General features: G+C 38.6%; 1 protein-coding gene across 2 annotated transcripts in view; it reads right to left on the bottom strand.

Moving 5' to 3' along the window:
* Positions 1 to 1,170: 1,170 nt before the first annotated feature.
* Positions 1,171 to 19,058, bottom strand: part of LOC103178136 (gamma-aminobutyric acid type A receptor subunit beta1) — a 176,580-nt gene continuing 158,692 nt past the window's right edge. For both annotated transcript variants that reach the window (XM_007892704.2, XM_007892705.2), the window contains exon 9: positions 1,171 to 1,537. In XM_007892704.2, the coding sequence (XP_007890895.1) occupies positions 1,190 to 1,537 (348 nt within the window). In that variant the 3' untranslated portion in view covers positions 1,171 to 1,189. The remainder of the gene's footprint in view (positions 1,538 to 19,058) is intronic.

The following is a 19,058-nucleotide window of genomic DNA, read 5'->3' as shown; positions in this document are numbered from 1 at the left end:
TAAGAAGGAGAAATTTAAATAAACAGAAAATAAGATACTGGACGATACAATGTGTTAGCGGGTCAGCACCCTGGGATGGTGGTTCAAATTTATCCCAGAAATTATGGAAACATTTGTTTTATCGCCGTGGCTGTTGTAAGGATCCTAATGTAAACGGTTTCAATCCAATTTCAGGTGGATGCAGGACTGCAGCAAAATCTGTCCACAGTTTGGTGCTAAATTGGATTTATAGCACATGGTTGGCCCAGGTGTAAAGCGTCTTACTCTTCATCTGAGCATGCTATACCTGACCTGGAGTCCTTGGATGCCCAAAATAGAACAGTATTCTATTCCCATGAGTTTATATAAAAGAAAATGCAACTGCAGTTTGGTAGATATAGCACAGTGCTCAATGAGTCTAGCAAATTTTGCTAGCCATTTCTGTATATTATCAAAACACATTACTTCCAGGTTTACCAGCTCTTATTAAAAAAATAATCTGTCTTTGAGAAGTTTCTTAAAGTTTATCTAATTATTTTTCTATGTTTGCACATCATCAAAATGTCTTGCATATTGCAATCTTGCAATATTAGATTACATTTTAGATTAAAATATTAGATTTCATTTAAACAAAAGTTTATTTTTCAGCAATATACAACATGCACATTCACGTTTTTCTTCATTCCTCTCTCTCTTTCTGTCTACCTATCTAGTTATTCATCTACACATCTTCTATGTTTTCTTTTCTTTATATCCCCTGAAAGTAACATTTGAATTGAATTTTTTGGAAAAAAATACAAGTCTGAATTGTGTGGCAATGAAAATAAAAATCTGCGTACAATTAAGCCTAGTGTTGGTTATCGTGCCTATGTATGTGAGTCTAGTGTGTTCGTTGTGAGATGTGCCGAAAGAGGAGCTAATTAGACTCATCATTTTTTTCCACCTCCCTTGTAGCACTCGTCGAAAACTGAAGGTATTGGAGTTCCCACCACTCGGAGTTAGGTATTACATTGAATTACGTATTTTAAAGCCAAACCATTCATATTGATCATATACAAGTTCATTGACAAACACAATATGCATTTAACCTAAACAAAGATATGGCTGAATATTGTACCTCGAGGTTCATGCTATATTGCTTTTGCAGTTCTTTAAGGGTTAACAAAGAAACTAAGAAAAAAATCTACCTGCATTGTACATAATGTTTGGCTTAGTGGACATAATAGAGCCAGTACACTAAGTTAAAAAAACCAAATGTAATAGGAAAGACTACCCGTGACCACCGGTCTATGGCGTTCACGTCAGTCAGATCTGGGATTTTGACTTTAAGTTGTGACGCCCGTCTCCGTAAACGTCCTTTCTTCTGAACCATATGCCTTTCCAACGTGCTTCTACCGTAGCCATCTCTGCCTGCAGTTGGCCTTCGATACTGGATGTTGGTACTGTCATAAGAATACATGGTCCCTCTTGGATCACTGATACTTGTCAGCACCTCTGAAGCGGTGACTTCATTCCTAATTTCGAGTGTTGTCAGGATAATATTTCCGTGGGCATCAACCTGCAATAAAAAGAGAGATATTTTGAGAAACCGGGAGATGCATTGACCTGTACAATGCCTGCAGTTAATGTCACCAGCGATTGCAGAAAGTGGTGCACTTCACAAAATGAGTATCTCAAACAGTGAGGAGTACTTAAGTCGTAGACTGTCCCACAAATAACCAGGAATCGAATGACCAATTTGTAGTATTTAGCCAATTCGCTTTTAAATTCTGATATTGACTTGGCTTCTAGAAACATGCAAGGTGATGCATTCCATATTTTAACATAAAAAGTTCCCATTTTTTCCACTGCTGATAATCCTCAATTTATGCCATCTCATCACTGACTCAGGATTCAAAAGAAGTAAACTATTTATCCCATTAAAATCAGTCATAATTTTGAATTTTTTTAGATTCCCTCTCAACCTTCTGTACTACTCAACAAACCACCAGCAAATGTTTTCTCCTCCTGGCCCGGTCACTTGCAGGGTACCCCAAGGCTCCATCCTTGACTCCCTTCTTTTCCCTATCTGCAAAGTGACCAAAGAGTCGTGATATCTATGCTATTATCTAAAAAAAACCATCATCTCTTTAAGACTTAAGAGATATTGTATTGGTATCACATCGTTTTGGTCAGCCTGTACATGCTCCCTATCGGCAATGTCAACGGCAGACTTGGGGTGAACTTCCACATGTATGCAGATGACATCCAAATCTACTTCTCCTCCAGCTGTGATTCCCAGTCCGCTGATATCCTGTCAGCTTGTTTGACGGACATCAAGGTCTGGATGAGCGCAAATTTCCTGCAGCTGAATGTCGGCAAGACAGAAGCCTTACTCTTTGGCTCCCGTCAACATCTGCTCTCCTGTGGGTCTGAACTTAATCTCCCAGGGCTCTCCCTCAGACTCTCCAAACCTGTGTGCAACTTAGGTGTTAGGTTCGATCCCCAGCTTTCCTTTCTACCACACATCTGTTCCCTGACCAGGACTTCTTTCTTTCGCCTCCGTCACATTGCACGCCTCTGTCTGTACCTCACAACCAATGCAGCCGAAACCCTTGTCCCGGCCTTCATCACTTCCCAGCTGAACTATTCCAATGCCCTCTTTGCTAATCTCCACCAGACACAAAATTCAATTAATTCAAAACTCCACCATCCAGATACACACCTGCGCAAAACTCCGTACACCCATCACACCAGCCCTTGCCAGGCTCCACTGGCTCTCAATTACCGAATGGATCAATTTCAATATCCTCTCACTTGTTTTCAAATTCCTATATTCCGTTGCACCTTCCTACCTCTCCGATCTGCTTACCCCCCACTGACTCCACCACCTGCTGCCTCTGCTTGGCTGGCTCCGGCCTCCTGTTTGTCCCTCGTCCCCTCCGCTCCATCATCGGTGGTTGTTCCTTCAGCCACTATGCCCCAAAACTGTGAAACTGGCTCCCTCAATCCCTCCGCCTTGCCCCCTCCCACCTCACTTTCAAATCCCCCTAAAGACTTTCCTTTTTGATCGTGCTTACGGTCACCTCCCCTCTCCCTCTCCCCATAGCTCGGTGTCAGACTCTGCTACTGTCGAGTGCTCCGAGACACTATGTCTCGTGAAGGGCACGATATAAATGCAAGTTGTTGACATTATTTGAGGGAATCTCCATTGCGCTCCACTACTGTAAATTGCGCCCCCTCCCATCTTGGGTTCCTAGTCAGCAGTGCGAGAAGTCCTTCCCTGACATGAAAGACACTATATATAAATGTCAATTGTTATTGTTGTTGTGCTCTCTTCATGACTCTCCTATAATCTCCTGTGCCATGGAGGTTCTCAGCTCATTTGAGAACACTTATCACCTCGGAATCAGATGTTGTGGGGCTCAACTTTGGGACTTTTGCTATCTTTCAGGTGAGACATTAAACCAAGGTCCCATCTGCCGGTTCATGTAGATATTAAAGATCCCATAGCATCATTCAATAAGTGATTCTCTCTTGGTGTCCTAGCATAAAATATTCCATATAAAATTGATTGTTAATTTAAGGCTGTTTGCAGGATATTGCTGTGCACAAATTGGACACCACTTTTGCTACAAATACATAGATACTAAACTTTACAATAAATCTCAAGAAGCGCTGTAAAACATTTACTGGTGCAAGATTATTATGGTAGAAGGAAGACATAGTTTAACACTCAACATATGACACATGTGCTTTAGTATGCATCCTTCTCATTTTATCATGTCTTTAATTTAAACTTTTGTATGCTTTCTGAATTAAATATATTGTTATGTACTATCTGTCTAACTGATGACAGATTATATCACTTCAGGCAAGTAACACTTATACTAAAACCCTGAGTTATGTCTATAGACTGATATACTCTGTATTTCACTGTAGAACCCCAGGCCTGCAGCCATAGGGTCCACTGACTTGATAGAAAAACTTGAGGGAGGAGAGCTCCCTTTTCAGCCTAATTGGACTTGTGACAACCAAAGCACCCGGGGCGTCCAACTGAGCAGCTGCCTGAGAACTCAAAGAACCTCCTAGGACACATCAGAGGCATCATGCCATAAAACAACTGTATTTCTATTACTTATTAATTTACTGGTGCAGAGAAGTTAGAGGTTTAGGCATTTTCTCCTGTAACCTTATCATTTATCCCTTTTTTTCATCCCCCACTGCTCTCAGTGGCCATAAACACTCTTTCCAACTCCTTCCATCTCCAATTTGCAAAGGGAGGTAATGATTTCAGGCCCTCCGTGATACCAGTTGGTGACTCCCACAACTTAACACAGGGCGAAAAAACAGACCAGAGAAAAAATATGCTAAATTACTTAAAGATAGTGTTTTGAAAAAGAGGCTCACTCGCAGGAATTCGAGATGGTGTGGCATAAATTACACTAACCTGCTCTTCTCAGATATTCCCAAAGTATGACCATGAAAGTTTCCAAGAATTCACCAGGGTTAATTATCATTTTTTGGGGTTTGAAAAAATTCATCCTATCACCTATCTACAGAGATTCCATAGCTGACTCCAGGGTAACTCCGGCTACAGAACTCTTGCAAAGTATTGATATGTTAAATCACACTCTTCCTAGTGGGCTGCTGAATTTTCTCCAACACCTAACTGTCAACCGAACTGGTCTATAATTTCCATCATTCTGCCTGTGTCTTTTCTGTAGATGAGAATCAGATGTTGTTTTCCCTTCTTCTGAGATTACCCTATTTCTCAAGATTGGTGAATAATTTTAGTCAAGCACTTGTATCTGTTTTATTCCAAATTCATTCCAATGATGCCTGACCTGTTTTTAATCCTGCAATTACTTTCATTTTGTGTATGATCATGTTTTTTGTCACCTTAAATACCTGCTTTGTTACTTGGCAACCGTTTTTTGCATCAGAAATGCTACTAAAAACCTTGTGACCATTGGTGAGCAAAAGGTTTATCTTACCCTTTTCTTCCCCCACTGACCTCCCTCTCATGCTCCTCCATATGTAACACCTTCAAAGAAAAGCTTTACAAAAATAGTGTATGAGGTATTATCTGAAGCTCAATAGGAAATTGAAATTTCTGTACTGTACTTTGAATTTAGATTCTAGGCTTGATTAACACAGTGCTGGGGGAGCACAGCATTGATGGAAGTGCCATCTTTGGATGAAGTATTAATTATATAATAATAATCCTTGCATTTGATATCGCGCTTTTCACGTCTTCTAGATGTCTCAAAGCGCTTCACAGAATATACTGTAAAGTGAATTGACTGCATATTATGTGGGCGAAATGTAGCAGCCAATTTTGCACAGCAGTGTCCCACAAATAGTTGTGGATTGAAGTGACCAATTTATTATTTTAAAATTTTTTTTTGAGAGATTATTATTAGGCGTGTGGAGTAAGGAAACTTGCCCAAGGTTTCGCCCTGCCAGGAATCAAACCCAGGTCTCTCGCTTGCAAAGCGAATGCTCTAACCACTGAGCTCAGGACTCCACAAACTAAAGATCAGTCTGTCTTTCGAGATAGATGTTAAAGATCTCATGACACAGTTTGAAAAGAGAAGGAGATTCTCCCTGTGTCCTAGCCAACAATCTTCCAGGTAAAAAAAATTATTCACTTCATGTAAGACATTACTGTGTGCAAATTGGTTGCCGCATTTGCCTATAAAATACAGTTACTAGACATTGCAGAAAATCCCGTGAAGTGCTTTGAGATGTGCTTCCAACTTGAAAGGTGCTGTACCAACTTCAACAATTATGATTATTTTATTACTCACAGTGCTTGACTCCTGAACTCTCACATCATCGTGGAAACTTTCAGCATTCTATGTGAATGAGACACCTGAGATAGCCACATTGATCTCAGTGAAAATTACGATGTTTCAGATTTTGGAAAGGGGGAATGGGGGGAATTGAGGGGGGAAATGTGTCAGGTGATGTGATAATTACCACATGTTACAGTGATTACCTGTGATCAATATCACATCACCAAAAAAAAACTTGTTAATTAAGTTAGATTACTTGAACGCTCCTCACGAGCCAGTTTTAGGCGTGAGAGAGGTATTGAATAAATTACTTATGAAAAACAGACTCTTGATGTTCCTTATGAGAATATTATTTTATGATGATCATCACTAATGTACAGTATTTGTTAATTTTTAGGTTGGCAGCATCTTGAGTTCACTGTTACATGTTAATTCCCCTGTGTGACCTCTGTTATGGTTGCTTGTTTTGTCTTGCTTCGTGTTCTCCATTTTCAAAGTAACTACCCTTGTGTCCACTGTATTCTAAGATAATTAAAGTTTCAAATGATCAATACCCTTGCTTTTGCAGAAATCCCCTGATCTGCTCAAACAATACCATATTGATTTCATCACTCTGTTTCAATGATCTGTGACAGGGTCCTGTTATTAGCTTCCTATCCTTGCTGTCATAGATTTCTACCTAAATTAACTCAGACAACTTTCCCTTTGAAGATATGTGTAGCATTTTGTTGACTCCCTGACAACCAACACAAGCCTTTCCAGTTGATTTCTCTTCGTCCTTCTAAACATAGAGAGCTTGTGTATGGACCTTATGTTCACATTAGGGAACATTAGTGTTGCATCCCTGTAGAGTAAGTCTAAAAGATTTTAATGTTATTGCTAACCTATCATTTGTACCATAAAATAATAATCATTACATTCGATATAGCGACTTTCATGTCAGGAGGACGTCTCAAAGAGCTTCACTGGATTTATTGTAAATTATATAGTGATTGTATTTTGACTGCATGTAAATGCAGCAGCTAACTTGCACATAGAAGTCAACAACAAAAACATCAACTTGATTTATATAGCGCCCTTCCCTTGGGCCAGCGTCCCGGAGCAACTGGGAGGAGCTCCCTTCTCTTTTCAAACAATGCCATGCGATCTTTAATGTCCAGCTGAATAGGCGAATGGAACCTCAGTTTAACCCTTCAAATAAAGGATGGCACCTCCGACATTGCAACCTCCCCCCAGTACTGCATTGGACTATCAACTTAGACTATGAGTACCCGACGGTATTACCTGCTATGAAGAATTAAAGAATGAATATGTGCTAGATATGAAATCTATCCCCTTTGTGTGCTAAATGTAAGCAGTTAGCACAGCAGCACAAATTCATTAATGAAGATTGCATTATTTACTATGATTGAGTTGTGATATAAGACAAAGTGGCTCATGGGAACTGCCTGACTTCATCTTACCAACTGTCACAGGAGCAAAGCTACATTACTGGAGGGCAGAACATACCAGACACTAATTAAAACAGTACGAAGACAAAGTAATGTCTTGTTTATTAGCACTATCTTCAGTCAATTCTTGTCATGATTCCAATTAATATGCATTAAACTGAGTATCCATTTCTGTTTAATAATTTAATGCACATTATGAATGAAGTTAGATTTTCATACAGTGTAACATAAAATGAGATAGAATAAAGTGTCCCCTTTCAAAAAGATGTGGAAGAGCACTGCCAATCTCGTGGTAGCCCAGGATCAACCCTGGTATTAATAAAGAGCAAAGCAGCTGGCAATAATGTTACAGTAAAAAGGTTTATTGCCAGCTTTAAAAATTCTACTCTGAAAAAAATTGTTAATTTGGTTTAGTGCTCAATACTTCTTTCATTCGGTAACAACCACTGTAACTCCAGTTGACACTTCAGTTTTATATGCATAGCGGATAATAAATAAAACGATGTCAACAATTTATTGCCAGCCCTGTAATCCCTTTTTGACACAAACAACAATCCTTTCCTGATATTGCAGTCTTATTGCATCTCGCATTATTGGTCTGAAATTCTACTTTAGGAACCTAGAAACAGGAGAAGGCCATTCAGCCCCTCAAGCCTGTATCGCCATTCTATTAGATCATAGCTGATCTGTACCTCAACTCCATCTACATGCCTTCGTCCCATATCCCTTGATACCCTGACCTAACAAAATTCTATCCACTTCAGTCTTGAAAATTTGAATGGATCCAGCATCCACAGCCTTTTGGGGGTGAGAGCTCCAGATTTCCACTATGACAAAATGCTTCCTGATTTCACTCCTAAGTGGCCTAGCTCTAATTTGTAAGTTATTTTATTTTATAATTATATTGTCTTAGCTGAAAAGATAATTTTGTCTTAAATTTTAGGATTGCAGAGAATTGCAGAAAATTCTTAAATTCAGTCTTAATTTGGAAACCAGTGGTTCTTTTTAAGGAGTGTGGAAAACTGGTTTCCAAATTAAGCTTGAACTTAAGAATTGTCCCACAATGACGCTCAATCTTAACAGTTAACAACAACAACTTGGATTTATATAGCGCCCTCCACGCCAGATGGTGTCTCAGAGCGCTTCACAGTAACGGATCCCGAGGCCGAGCCAAGAGGAGGGGGAGGAAGGTGACCAAAGGCGCAGTCGAAGAGAAAGGTCTTCACCGAGACCTGAAAATAGGAAGAGGGGGAGCGAGGCAAAGGGAGTGAGGAAGGGAATTCCAGAGCCAGAGTTAAGACAGCATTGTGTAAGGGGATAAGATAAGGTGTGATTTTGGGGCTTTACATTCTTTATTTTATTCAAATCAATGGTGAAAACTGTAAAATGATTTATTGTAATGGAATTTAATATTTAGCTCTTTTTAATCTGTGCTATTTTCAGTGAACTTTAATTTGGTTCTATTGCTCTACTGTTAACTGGCTCTAAATTAGCTGAAAAATATTCATAGGATTTTATAGTAATGAACATTCATCAACTGCAAAACATTCATGGCATTTCAAGGTATTTCAGTTCGATGTAACCAAACCACACATGCAATAATTCATTTATTATCCAATCTCTCACCTATGCCCAGAAACATTCAACCAAACTAAATTCAGAGGTCAGCGGGAACAGTTAGTTTCAAACCTTTAAATTCAAAATTTTAAATTCAACACAAACATTGATTATATGATTAGCATTTAAAATTCTGTGTATTTACTGCTATCCTTTTTGTACCTGAAATTATTATTACAACATTCAAATTAAAGAGCCAATATTTGCATTATTTGTAATGCAAATAATGAATTGAAATATAATGTACAGTACTAACAAAATTTTCGCCACTGGAAATTGTACTGTCAAATCCCAGTTTGTCTGTTTCTCTCTCATTCCCTCTCTCTCTCTTTCTCTCTCTGTATCTCTCTCTGTGCCTGTCTCTCACTCAGTACATGCTTCTGTGTGTTTCTCATTAACATTATATTGTGCCTGTACTAGATCTCCTGTCGAGTCCTGCAGCTCAGTGATTAGAGCACTCGCCTCGCAAGCGAGAGACATGGGTTTGAATCCCAGCAGGGCGAAATGTTGGGCAAGTTTCCTTACTTCACACACCTCTATTTACCTAGCTGTAACAACAACAAGATTACATTTGTATAGTACCTTTCACGTCGGGAGGACGTCACAAGGTGCTGGGAACCTGGTTGTTAGTTGATTGGCGGTTCGGTTTTCCAGAGGTAACAATTCCTTAAAAAAAATTAGTCACTCAATCCATGACTGTGGGACACTGCTGAGTGCAGTTGGCTGCTGTGTTTCGACTCAACAAAATATATACTTAATTCACTTTACAGTATATTTTGTGAAGCGCTTTGAGACATCTTGAAGATGTGATAAGGCGCTATATCAAATACAAGGATTATTATTATTATCATTATTATTATTATTATTATTACTATCTCTCTCACTCCTGCTGCCTATAATACACAAACTCTGGGTTCAGTCCTCCTGCATATGCAATCTGTTATGGAACATCTGATTTTCACCGCATTAAAAACCACCCCCAGAATTTAGTAATCAGAACATAAAGACAGCTTTGCTCCCAGCAGTCTAAACACAGCATATATATATTTGTCTGTGTTTATTCTGTGTTCATACAGCTAGATGTATGAACCAAATCAAGCTTGTGTGAGATCATGCCAGCTAAAAGTAATAATATCTAATAGTTTATCAAATGTTAGCTCCGAGATGCTACCTATGTGAAGGATGTTATATAAGAGTTGTTGTTGTGAGCGACTGAATCTTTTATATCAATGTAGAACAAAACATCTTGTTCAGATATATACTTCCAGATAAATTAAGTAAGTCATATAGAACTTATCTGAATGCACATAAAATAGATACAGGCAGAATTTGTGGTATTCCTTAAGATATTCCTCATCTTTTTATTGCCTTTACTAATTATAAAACTGTATGAAACTTACAGTTAAAATTGACTTTAATTACCATTGCCATTAATTATTATCACGAACTGATAAGCCATTTCTTAACTGTATGTTGGCAATAATTAATTCAAGGATTCAGTGGAAGTGGTTGAAGGCATTATTATTGGATTGAAAGCTTCAGATTGAAAACCATTACTTGGTTCAGTTTTCTGATAAAACTAAACCTGCATGAGCTGTCTCTCACATGCCCAGTTAACATCTTTGATTATCAACTGACAGATTGTAAATGTATTTTATCTGTTGAGACGCAACGTGTTATTTGAGAGAAAAAAATAGATTTAATTCAGCATTCATGACCTTCATTATTGAATGCTCTTCATATTGAGTAGCCATGGTGACAGGGAGAAAGTGAGAGTGTTGGAGGATTATATTTTATTGTGAGCAGAAATCAGCTTTCACTAAAGTAACACAATTCTTCATTGGTATGAAGAGGTTCTGCTTCTAATAGAATCATTTCCTGAGATCTTTATATGGCTAAGTATAATATATGATGACTCTCTCTGACCATGAAATGCCAAATGGAAAACACAAAAAACGGTTTAATGGCAGGAGCCCGCTAAGAACAGAAAGTAATGCATGTACCATGCACATATTTAAATGCTCCCCTTAACATATTCTAGTTACATTGGGAAAGGCCAACGAATATGAACACTTTTAATTTTTCAAAACTTTAGGAGAGACTGATGCAATTTCTCTTTGCTATGGAAAGTTGTCAAGGTCCTAAATAAGCTCTTGTCACATCTTATTCAATTATACCCATTAGTGACTGGATTATGTTGAAGCCAAAGTTGCCGTAGGTGTGGGGGCGTCAGCCGTATCTATGTTGAACTGACCTATTTCGAGACTTTTGAGTTCAGTTCCCTTACAGTAGTTTGGCTAGAGCATGATTCCAGATGGTGGCTCCCAAGCAAAGGCAAATTCCTAAAGCCTAACCTTTATATTTAAATCAAATATTTGCAGAAATAGTAACAGCTTCGCACCAAGTAACTTGCAGCTCCAATCGTGTATTATCAGCGGGCTGCCTGAAGCCTCCACTTAATAAAACCCTGCTTGTTGTGCTCCCAAAATATGCCAGCAGCTTCATTCAGTAAAAGGCTTGTGTAACCTCTGATGCATTCTGACTTTTTAACAACTGCTCCAGGTGGAACTATTAAAAACAACGGCTCCGGGTGGTACTTGGCATAGAACATGCATTCTGCAAAGCTCTGCCTGTGATGTCCCTTCATATGACTTTTCAACACTAGCTAACATAATCATACATGGAGCATCTATCTGGCAGACAACAACACTCCATATATCCCACCATCAAAACAGCTCTGAAAAAAAACGGGGAAAGGTTCTAAAAATAAGAGTCGCTTAAATGGAGTTAGGAAGCAAGGAATCCTAAATCTTTTTCACTGCCCCAAGATCTGACTAATCAACCAAACTAAGATGCTTAATGCATTATTCCCTTCAGCGCTTTTAGAGTATTTTCATGAATAATGCCGGCAAATAACCATCATGTCCATTATTCATTCATATTAACAATAAAACACTGTACCCATTTCATGAATGTATTTTGTGATTCTCTAACTACATCTCTGCTACACCATGAGGGACAAGGGCAAATCTGACCCACAGACCAGGCATATCTGAACTGGAGAAGTTCCACTTTTACTGGGTTCAGATTCGGCTTTTTGCTTCCTAAGCAAACCAGAAATCATCAAACTTCCACAATCAGTCACCTGAAAGGGGGATCATGAGGGATTTGGTGTGGATCCTCTCACGGGTGATTCAACAATACCTACATTAGGACTGAGTGTTAGAGTTAACCTTAACCCTGAGTGTTCTGCTGTATTTGAAGGTTTTGACTTTGGGATGTGTAAAATCTAGGCATTCACAAAGATTCTCATTCTCACCCTGAATGTTATTATTATTATTACTACCATGTGCCAGTCTCAGTGGCCTGTCTGGTAACAAGGAAATACATGTGAAACTTTGCAAACTTTGATGCACAACTGAACCACCAGAGAAACAAATGCTGCACAACTGCAATTTTGTTTACTCCAATTATATTTAAACAGACTGGGTGGCAGCACACACCCAGCAACCTCAATAACAACAAGGAACCTTGTGGTGCAATAGGTAAAATGCAAAGCTCCTTTTAATCCTCTGCACATTTTATTTTAAAGAAACAAATCTACCTATATCAGAAGCATGAAAATACATTAAATTTGGGTTACTTCCCAAATTAATTTAAACCAGCCTGATTTGGGTTTGGAATTTAGTTTCTCTGCATGTAGTCTATGGAGTAAAGGCCAATTCGCACAACCATATATTCTTCTCACTGTTTTAATAAACATTTCCATTCAGTCAGGCGGTCTGTTACAGGAGGGCGAATTGAATTCCTAACCAGAGGGTCATAAGTTCCAATTTAAACCGCAATTGGAACTAACCCTATCACTTGTTCTCACAAAATGAATTTAACCTGTTTGTACCTAGACACTAGATGGCGCATTTGCCACAGTGAAGCATCTGATCTTTGAGAGAGGAAACTGGTGCAGCATTTTCAGATCATGATCTGACTTTGTTTACTACATATGCTTCCTCTTCATTTCCCATCTACGTCCCTGATTATTTCCCTTGGCTGTTCCTGTGTGCTCCGAGGAAAGTACACAAACAAATAAATTCCTACAGCTGTTTAACATAACATATAGGAGCAGGAGTAGGCCATTCGGTCCTTCGAGCCTGCCCCGCCATTCAATCATGAGTTTATGAACGGAAATATCTGTTATATATTTTGCTAGGCATTATTTTGAATCCTGCAAACATAGGGCAGACATTATGTAATTAAGCAGAAAGCAACTGGGGCTTCAGGTACTGTGGAATTACAATAATGGCTGTGTCTGGATGTGCAAATTGGCCGTCGAATTCACTTACAAATGCCTACATATAAATACATAGTCCACACACTTTACAGACACGCTGTGAAAGGCTTTAAGGTGTCTCACTATTCTGGACAGCAAATGCAAGGGTTATTGTTATTTTTGCTATTTTGTTATTTTTCTTCCTCTATCCAACTCAACATGTTCCTGTAAACTGCAGTGTTCCATTTATGTATGGATTTGCTGGCTCTCTCTCCTGCCATAGTGCCTCCTCCTGTAATGTAATCATGGTGTTGCACTGACATTGGTCATGGAAAAGTCTATGGCTCACACACTCCACCCAAGGAGAAGAAGAAGAAACCAAGGGAATAAAAGATAAGGATACAAAAGTAAGTACTTAAAACGAATAGATGATTTCTCTCATTTACATTCCTTTTCATTTTGGTTGAGCTGGATTAATGAGGCAGTGGATATCTCCATGGTAACCAATGCCAATGCCAATTTGACTGCTGCTGACACAACACACTCAGCTCACACACATCTTTGCTTAAACTTGTTAAACAAGCATCTTAATTTTGACATAATTTAGTTGCTTGTGTAGAAACAAATGTTGCCAGAAGTGTTCATTTCCCAAAGCATTCTCCAGCCAGTAGTCTTGACTTTAATCATGTCAAAATAGGTGGACGAGAAGCCAAATCTATTTACTTTAAACATAAATTTGGACACAGTACCATCCCAGAAACATGTACAAGGGAAAATCTTGCTCCTTTTGGTGAACAACTTCAATACTTTTACACTTACACAGCACTTTTCATGTCAGGAGGATGTCTCAAAGCACTTTATGGAATCAGCTGGGAGCCCAAGCTAGGGGTGGGGGAAGTTGGTGGGGGGATTAGAAAGGTGATCAAAAGTGCAATTGAAAGGAAAGATTTTATTAAGGCAGACCTTAAAAATGGGGAAGAAGGAGATGAGGCTGAGGAACTCGAGGATGGCGTTCCAGAGAATGGTGGCAAAAGGACTGAAAGCTCACTCACTGATGGTGGATCAGGGTGGGCGGGAGATATGAAGCAGGCCAGTGTTTACTGAGCAGAGGTAGTGGATGGGTGTAAAGTTGCAGGAGGTCACAATGGTAGATGGGGACAAGGTTGTGGTGCGATTTAAAAATGAGGACAAGGACCTTGAATTTGATATGCTGGGGGATGAGGAGTCAGTGGAGCTGAGCAAGTTTGAGGGTGATAAGCTCATAGAGCCTGGTGCGTGAGAGGATATGAGTTGCAGAGTTTTGGATGGTCTGCAGCTTGTGTTGGGAGGAAGTGGAGCAGAGTGAGCAGGACATTTGAATAGTCTGTCTTGATGTGATGAAGGTGTGAACAAGGGTCTTGGTAGCTTGGAGGAAGAGGTAGTGATAGAGGTGAGTAAGATTGTGGAAGTGAGGGAAAGGAGAGCAAGGGAGAGCCACATGCAAAGCTTAAAGGACAGTTGAGGGTTAAACAAGACACTGAGGTTTCACAATGGCTCTGTGAGATAGAGGGAGCAGATTGATGCAATCAAGTCCTGAATTGAGATGTTTTTTACTGAAAAGCAAGATTTCATTTTAGTACGTATTTGCTTTACAATCCTTAGCACCCGAGTGGTCTCCATTTATGGCTTTGTGATAAGATGTTCACCGAGATTTGTGAACAAAAGCTTGTTTGAGAAATCTCCAATACAACAAAATCTTGCATTTACTTATACAGGATAGGAAATTAAAAGATTAAAAAATAAAATGTATGTTTTTTTTAACAGGGTTACAAAACACAGACCCAGTCAGGGAATAATTGCATTTTGGATACAGTGCAGAATTTATTCTGTACACTTTCAAATGGCCAGATTTCAAGCAAACATCCACAATGCCACATATGTGTCAGTGCACAATCTGATCAGTGTATCTGCTCTGTAAAACAGGGCTGTAGCTCAAAGGAAACACTGCAGTATTGACAACCAGAAACCATAAGGGCAAAAACATATATCTGTTTCTTTCATACAACCTCCTTTACAATTACAATCCTTTAATGATATAGTATTTTCCCTTAGTCACAGTTGAAACTTTGACTAAGACGTCATTTTGATGTGATTAATGTTTCTGGAGGTGGTTTAAAGGAACTCTCTACGGTTCATGATGTTGTTTTAAATCACGCATGAAACCTTACACTGTGTCATCACTTACGTCATGAATGACCTGTGTGTGCAATACTGTATTATGGATCTCTTCACTTTCCAAAGACTAACTTAACTAACCCTTGGAGGCCTGGAATGTCCTTAAGTTATATCAAATTCAGCTCAACTATTTTATACAGTTGAGTCACAAATGATTACTGCATTTTAATAAATCATATGATTCTTTTAATTGAGTGTTGAGTGAAAGCAAAGAGTGTTGTTCTGGAATGCTCACCCTTTTGAGAGTTTATAACAACAAAACAACAACTTGCATTTACTGTAATATAATGGCCAATTGTGCACAGCATTGTCCCACAAACAGTCGTGGATTGAGTGACCAAATTATCATTTGTTTATTTTTTTGAAGAGATTATTATCTCTGGAAAAGCAATCCGCCAATCATGGGTTCCCACTTATTGCTAGGTAAACAGAAACGCGTGGAGTAAAGAAACTTGCCCAACGTTTCACCCTGCTCAGGAATCAAATCTCAGCTCCTCTCGCTTGCCAGGCAAGGTACAGGATTCCACAAAGCGTTATATCAAATGCAAGTAATATTATTATTATTATTATTAATGTCTTGAGATCCTTTTTGATATAGACGTGACAAAGTTTCAGGCGTTCAGTTCTCAGAGGTTCAGTAAGGTATAATGGTGCGCATAAAAGATTTTCATATTATGTTCTCTCTTTTAAACTGCAGAAGGCACCCCACCAGTACAATTATATATTTTCTGCTTCTGAGCTTGTGCCCGGTGAGAGAGTCTTTTGAGTTACGTGAAACTAGAGCAGAGTTATTCAACTTAGTTATGCTAATTTGACACTGTTAACGATTCTGATTCAATCACGAATCACAAAGTAAAACAAAAGTCAGCACCGACTTGTTGAGCTGAGCAGTCTGTTTTCGAGCTGTACATTCTTTGTAACAGAATTTAAAAAAAAACTTATGTGCAGGCAGGTAGACATTGGTATTTATTTTTATGTTTAAATTTTGATACGACAGCCATTTTTCGACACTTTAACTACTGCCATTGTGTGCCTGAGACATCTTTTTGAACATCATCATATTAAAAAATACTTTATCTTTTTGATCTCTCTGAATGATAATTCCAGCATATATTTTGTTTACTGCAGGAGTGCTTTTGATTAAAAGGGAAGAGAGAAAAAAAATCACTTTTGCGGTGTAAGTTGGCTGATGGGGTAACAGTCACTATGGTAACTATGGCATTCTTCTTGAAGGTAATAGTTGCTGGACTTCAGAATCACCCCAGGGAATGAAACTTGGGAAGTCCTCCTGACGTGAAAGGCGCTGTACAAATGTAATTTGTTGTTGTTGCAACACTGCGGGCCCTTAACAATACTGGTTGGCGCCTAATTGGACATTTTACCCCCATCTCCATGTTACTTGGTCATTGACTGACACTGGGGTCTATTATATGACAATATCTAATGGGATTTCTTAATAATAAAAGCAGAAATACATCATACCAGCTCACTGGCATTCAGCTAGTTCCAATCCATTTTACTTTTGGAGATTTTTTTTGTAATTTGCTTAGAGGATGTGGATTTGTTCCGTCAGTCTATTAGTTTCCTAATTTTGTCCAATATATTGAGGTCTAACTTGCAATGGCTTTTTTTTCAGACTGTTCACAAATTACGCTGTAGATTTCTCAATCCAAAATTAATTAAGTTGCAATTAATGAAATAAATCTGGTTCGTGAATATCATTATTTAAGTATGACATCGGTCTGCTTCATGATCTTTGACTAATCCGCCCCACTGGTGTTTTCACACCATTCTGCCCCTTCTCTCTGGAAGTCCATTTTGGAGTCCCTCTGCCTTGCCCTCTACCTTTGCCTTCAAAGCCCACTTTAAGACCCATCTTTTCAACCATGCTTTTGGTCACCTTCCTTCCTCTCCCACCCCATCCACCCCCCAATTGCGTGAAGCACTTTGAGATACCTCCTGATGTGAAAGTTGCTAGATAAAAGCAAACTTATTATTGTTGTAATTAAACCCTATTATAAATTCAAATCTTTCCAAGCAAATATTCATTTTGCTGCTGTTTACATGATATAAAAGCATTTGAATAAATTAGAACATTATCATTACTCAGTGGAGTAGCACGGTCACAAATTATTCCCAAATAATTTTGACAGGATAAAAAAACATGCTAAGCCTTCAAGTAATGAGTCAACATTCTAGTTTTTAAAATTGTTGGGTGAAATGTGAGTTAAAAACGACTCAAGTTTAAGAAGCTGGCAGGCTCAATTGATCTCTTTCTGAAACATTTATTTTCAAAAAAGTCTTGTTTGTCAGGCATCCCATTTTCTAAATATCTTTCTTCACTGTCTTTATTTTTCTTTCTACATTTTATTTCTACATTTTACTGTTTCTTTCTGCTTTTTTTTGTCTGTTTGCTTCTCAGTCTCTCATTTCTCTTCAATTATCAATCTCTGTTTCTCTGTGTTCTCTTCAGACCTTCTACTTTCAGAACAATAGGACATAGGCAGTAGAACAGGAGGACAGAAGTATAGAGTTGCAAAGGGCAATTTCAGGACGCACATCATGAAGTTTTTCTTTCTCTAGAGAGTAATTAATGACAGGAAGGGTGGCTGAGGCTAGGACATTGGACTCATTTAAACAATAGCTTGATGCTGTGACGGGAGGGCTATTCTGGAGGAATGAGATCAGACGCTGCCAATGTGCTTCCTTCATCCGAACCAATCTTGTGATCTTGTGAGTCAGTCTCCCAGTTCTGCGGCTCAATATCTCTAGCCTCTAGCTCCATAATCTTTTACATCTCAGTTCAGCTCACCCACGAATACTATTCCCTCAATTGCAATATCACAACAATTGTATGCCTCTGCAACACTATTATACAGATTTAAAACATTTGTCTTCACTGTAGCTGTATTAGAAATTATTGAGAACTGCAAAATATATATACACATATTATTTTACATTACCTTTGACTTACATAGAATTAGATGAAACATTGTAGCATGGAAACAGACCACCCGTCTCAACTAGTCAGTGAAGACCTTTATTCCACACAAGCATCCATCTTCCTTATCCTCTTTCCCATACTCTTCAATTAACTTTTCCCTCATGTATGCAACAAGTTTGCGCATAAATACATTGATACATTTTGCTTCATCCAAATATTTGGGTTTGATTTCCCCATTCTCACCACCCTCTTCATAATGTTCCCCCTAAATTCCCTTTAAATCTGCTGCTGGCTATCTTATATTTATGCCACTTTGCTTTGGACTCGTCAATAAGTAGTAACAACCTACTAATGTCCACCTTATCAAATCCATTCATAACCTTAAATACAAAGTATAAGTTATTTGAGACAGTAATTCAGTGATACATGAGACAAAAGAATCGAAGTAGCTCAGTAGGGAGATCTTTCAGCCAACAGGACACAATAAAATTAACATGAAAGGAACTACTCTGCAGCAAAACAAAGACTGAGATAAATTGGATGTCTACAATGGTTTCAGTCTGGTTAGGAACCAGACAGAAAATGTTGTGGATTCTGATCACATATCATTTTTTATACTAAATACATTACTGTCCTTAATTAAATCACATTTATTTGACTTTGGAGTGGATATTAATGTCAGAGATTGCTTCAGTTAGTGTAATCCTATCCATTATTAGTACAATCTGCATTGGAATATAAGATAACAACGACAACAACAACAACACAACTACATTTGTACAGTGCCATTCATGTTGGAAGGACTT

The sequence above is a fragment of the Callorhinchus milii genome, unplaced genomic scaffold (genome assembly GCF_018977255.1).
Source record: "Callorhinchus milii isolate IMCB2004 unplaced genomic scaffold, IMCB_Cmil_1.0 Scaffold1, whole genome shotgun sequence".
NCBI lineage: Eukaryota > Metazoa > Chordata > Chondrichthyes > Chimaeriformes > Callorhinchidae > Callorhinchus > Callorhinchus milii.
The sequence above is the reverse complement of the archived record's forward strand: the minus strand, read 5'-3'. Positions and strand labels throughout refer to the sequence as shown.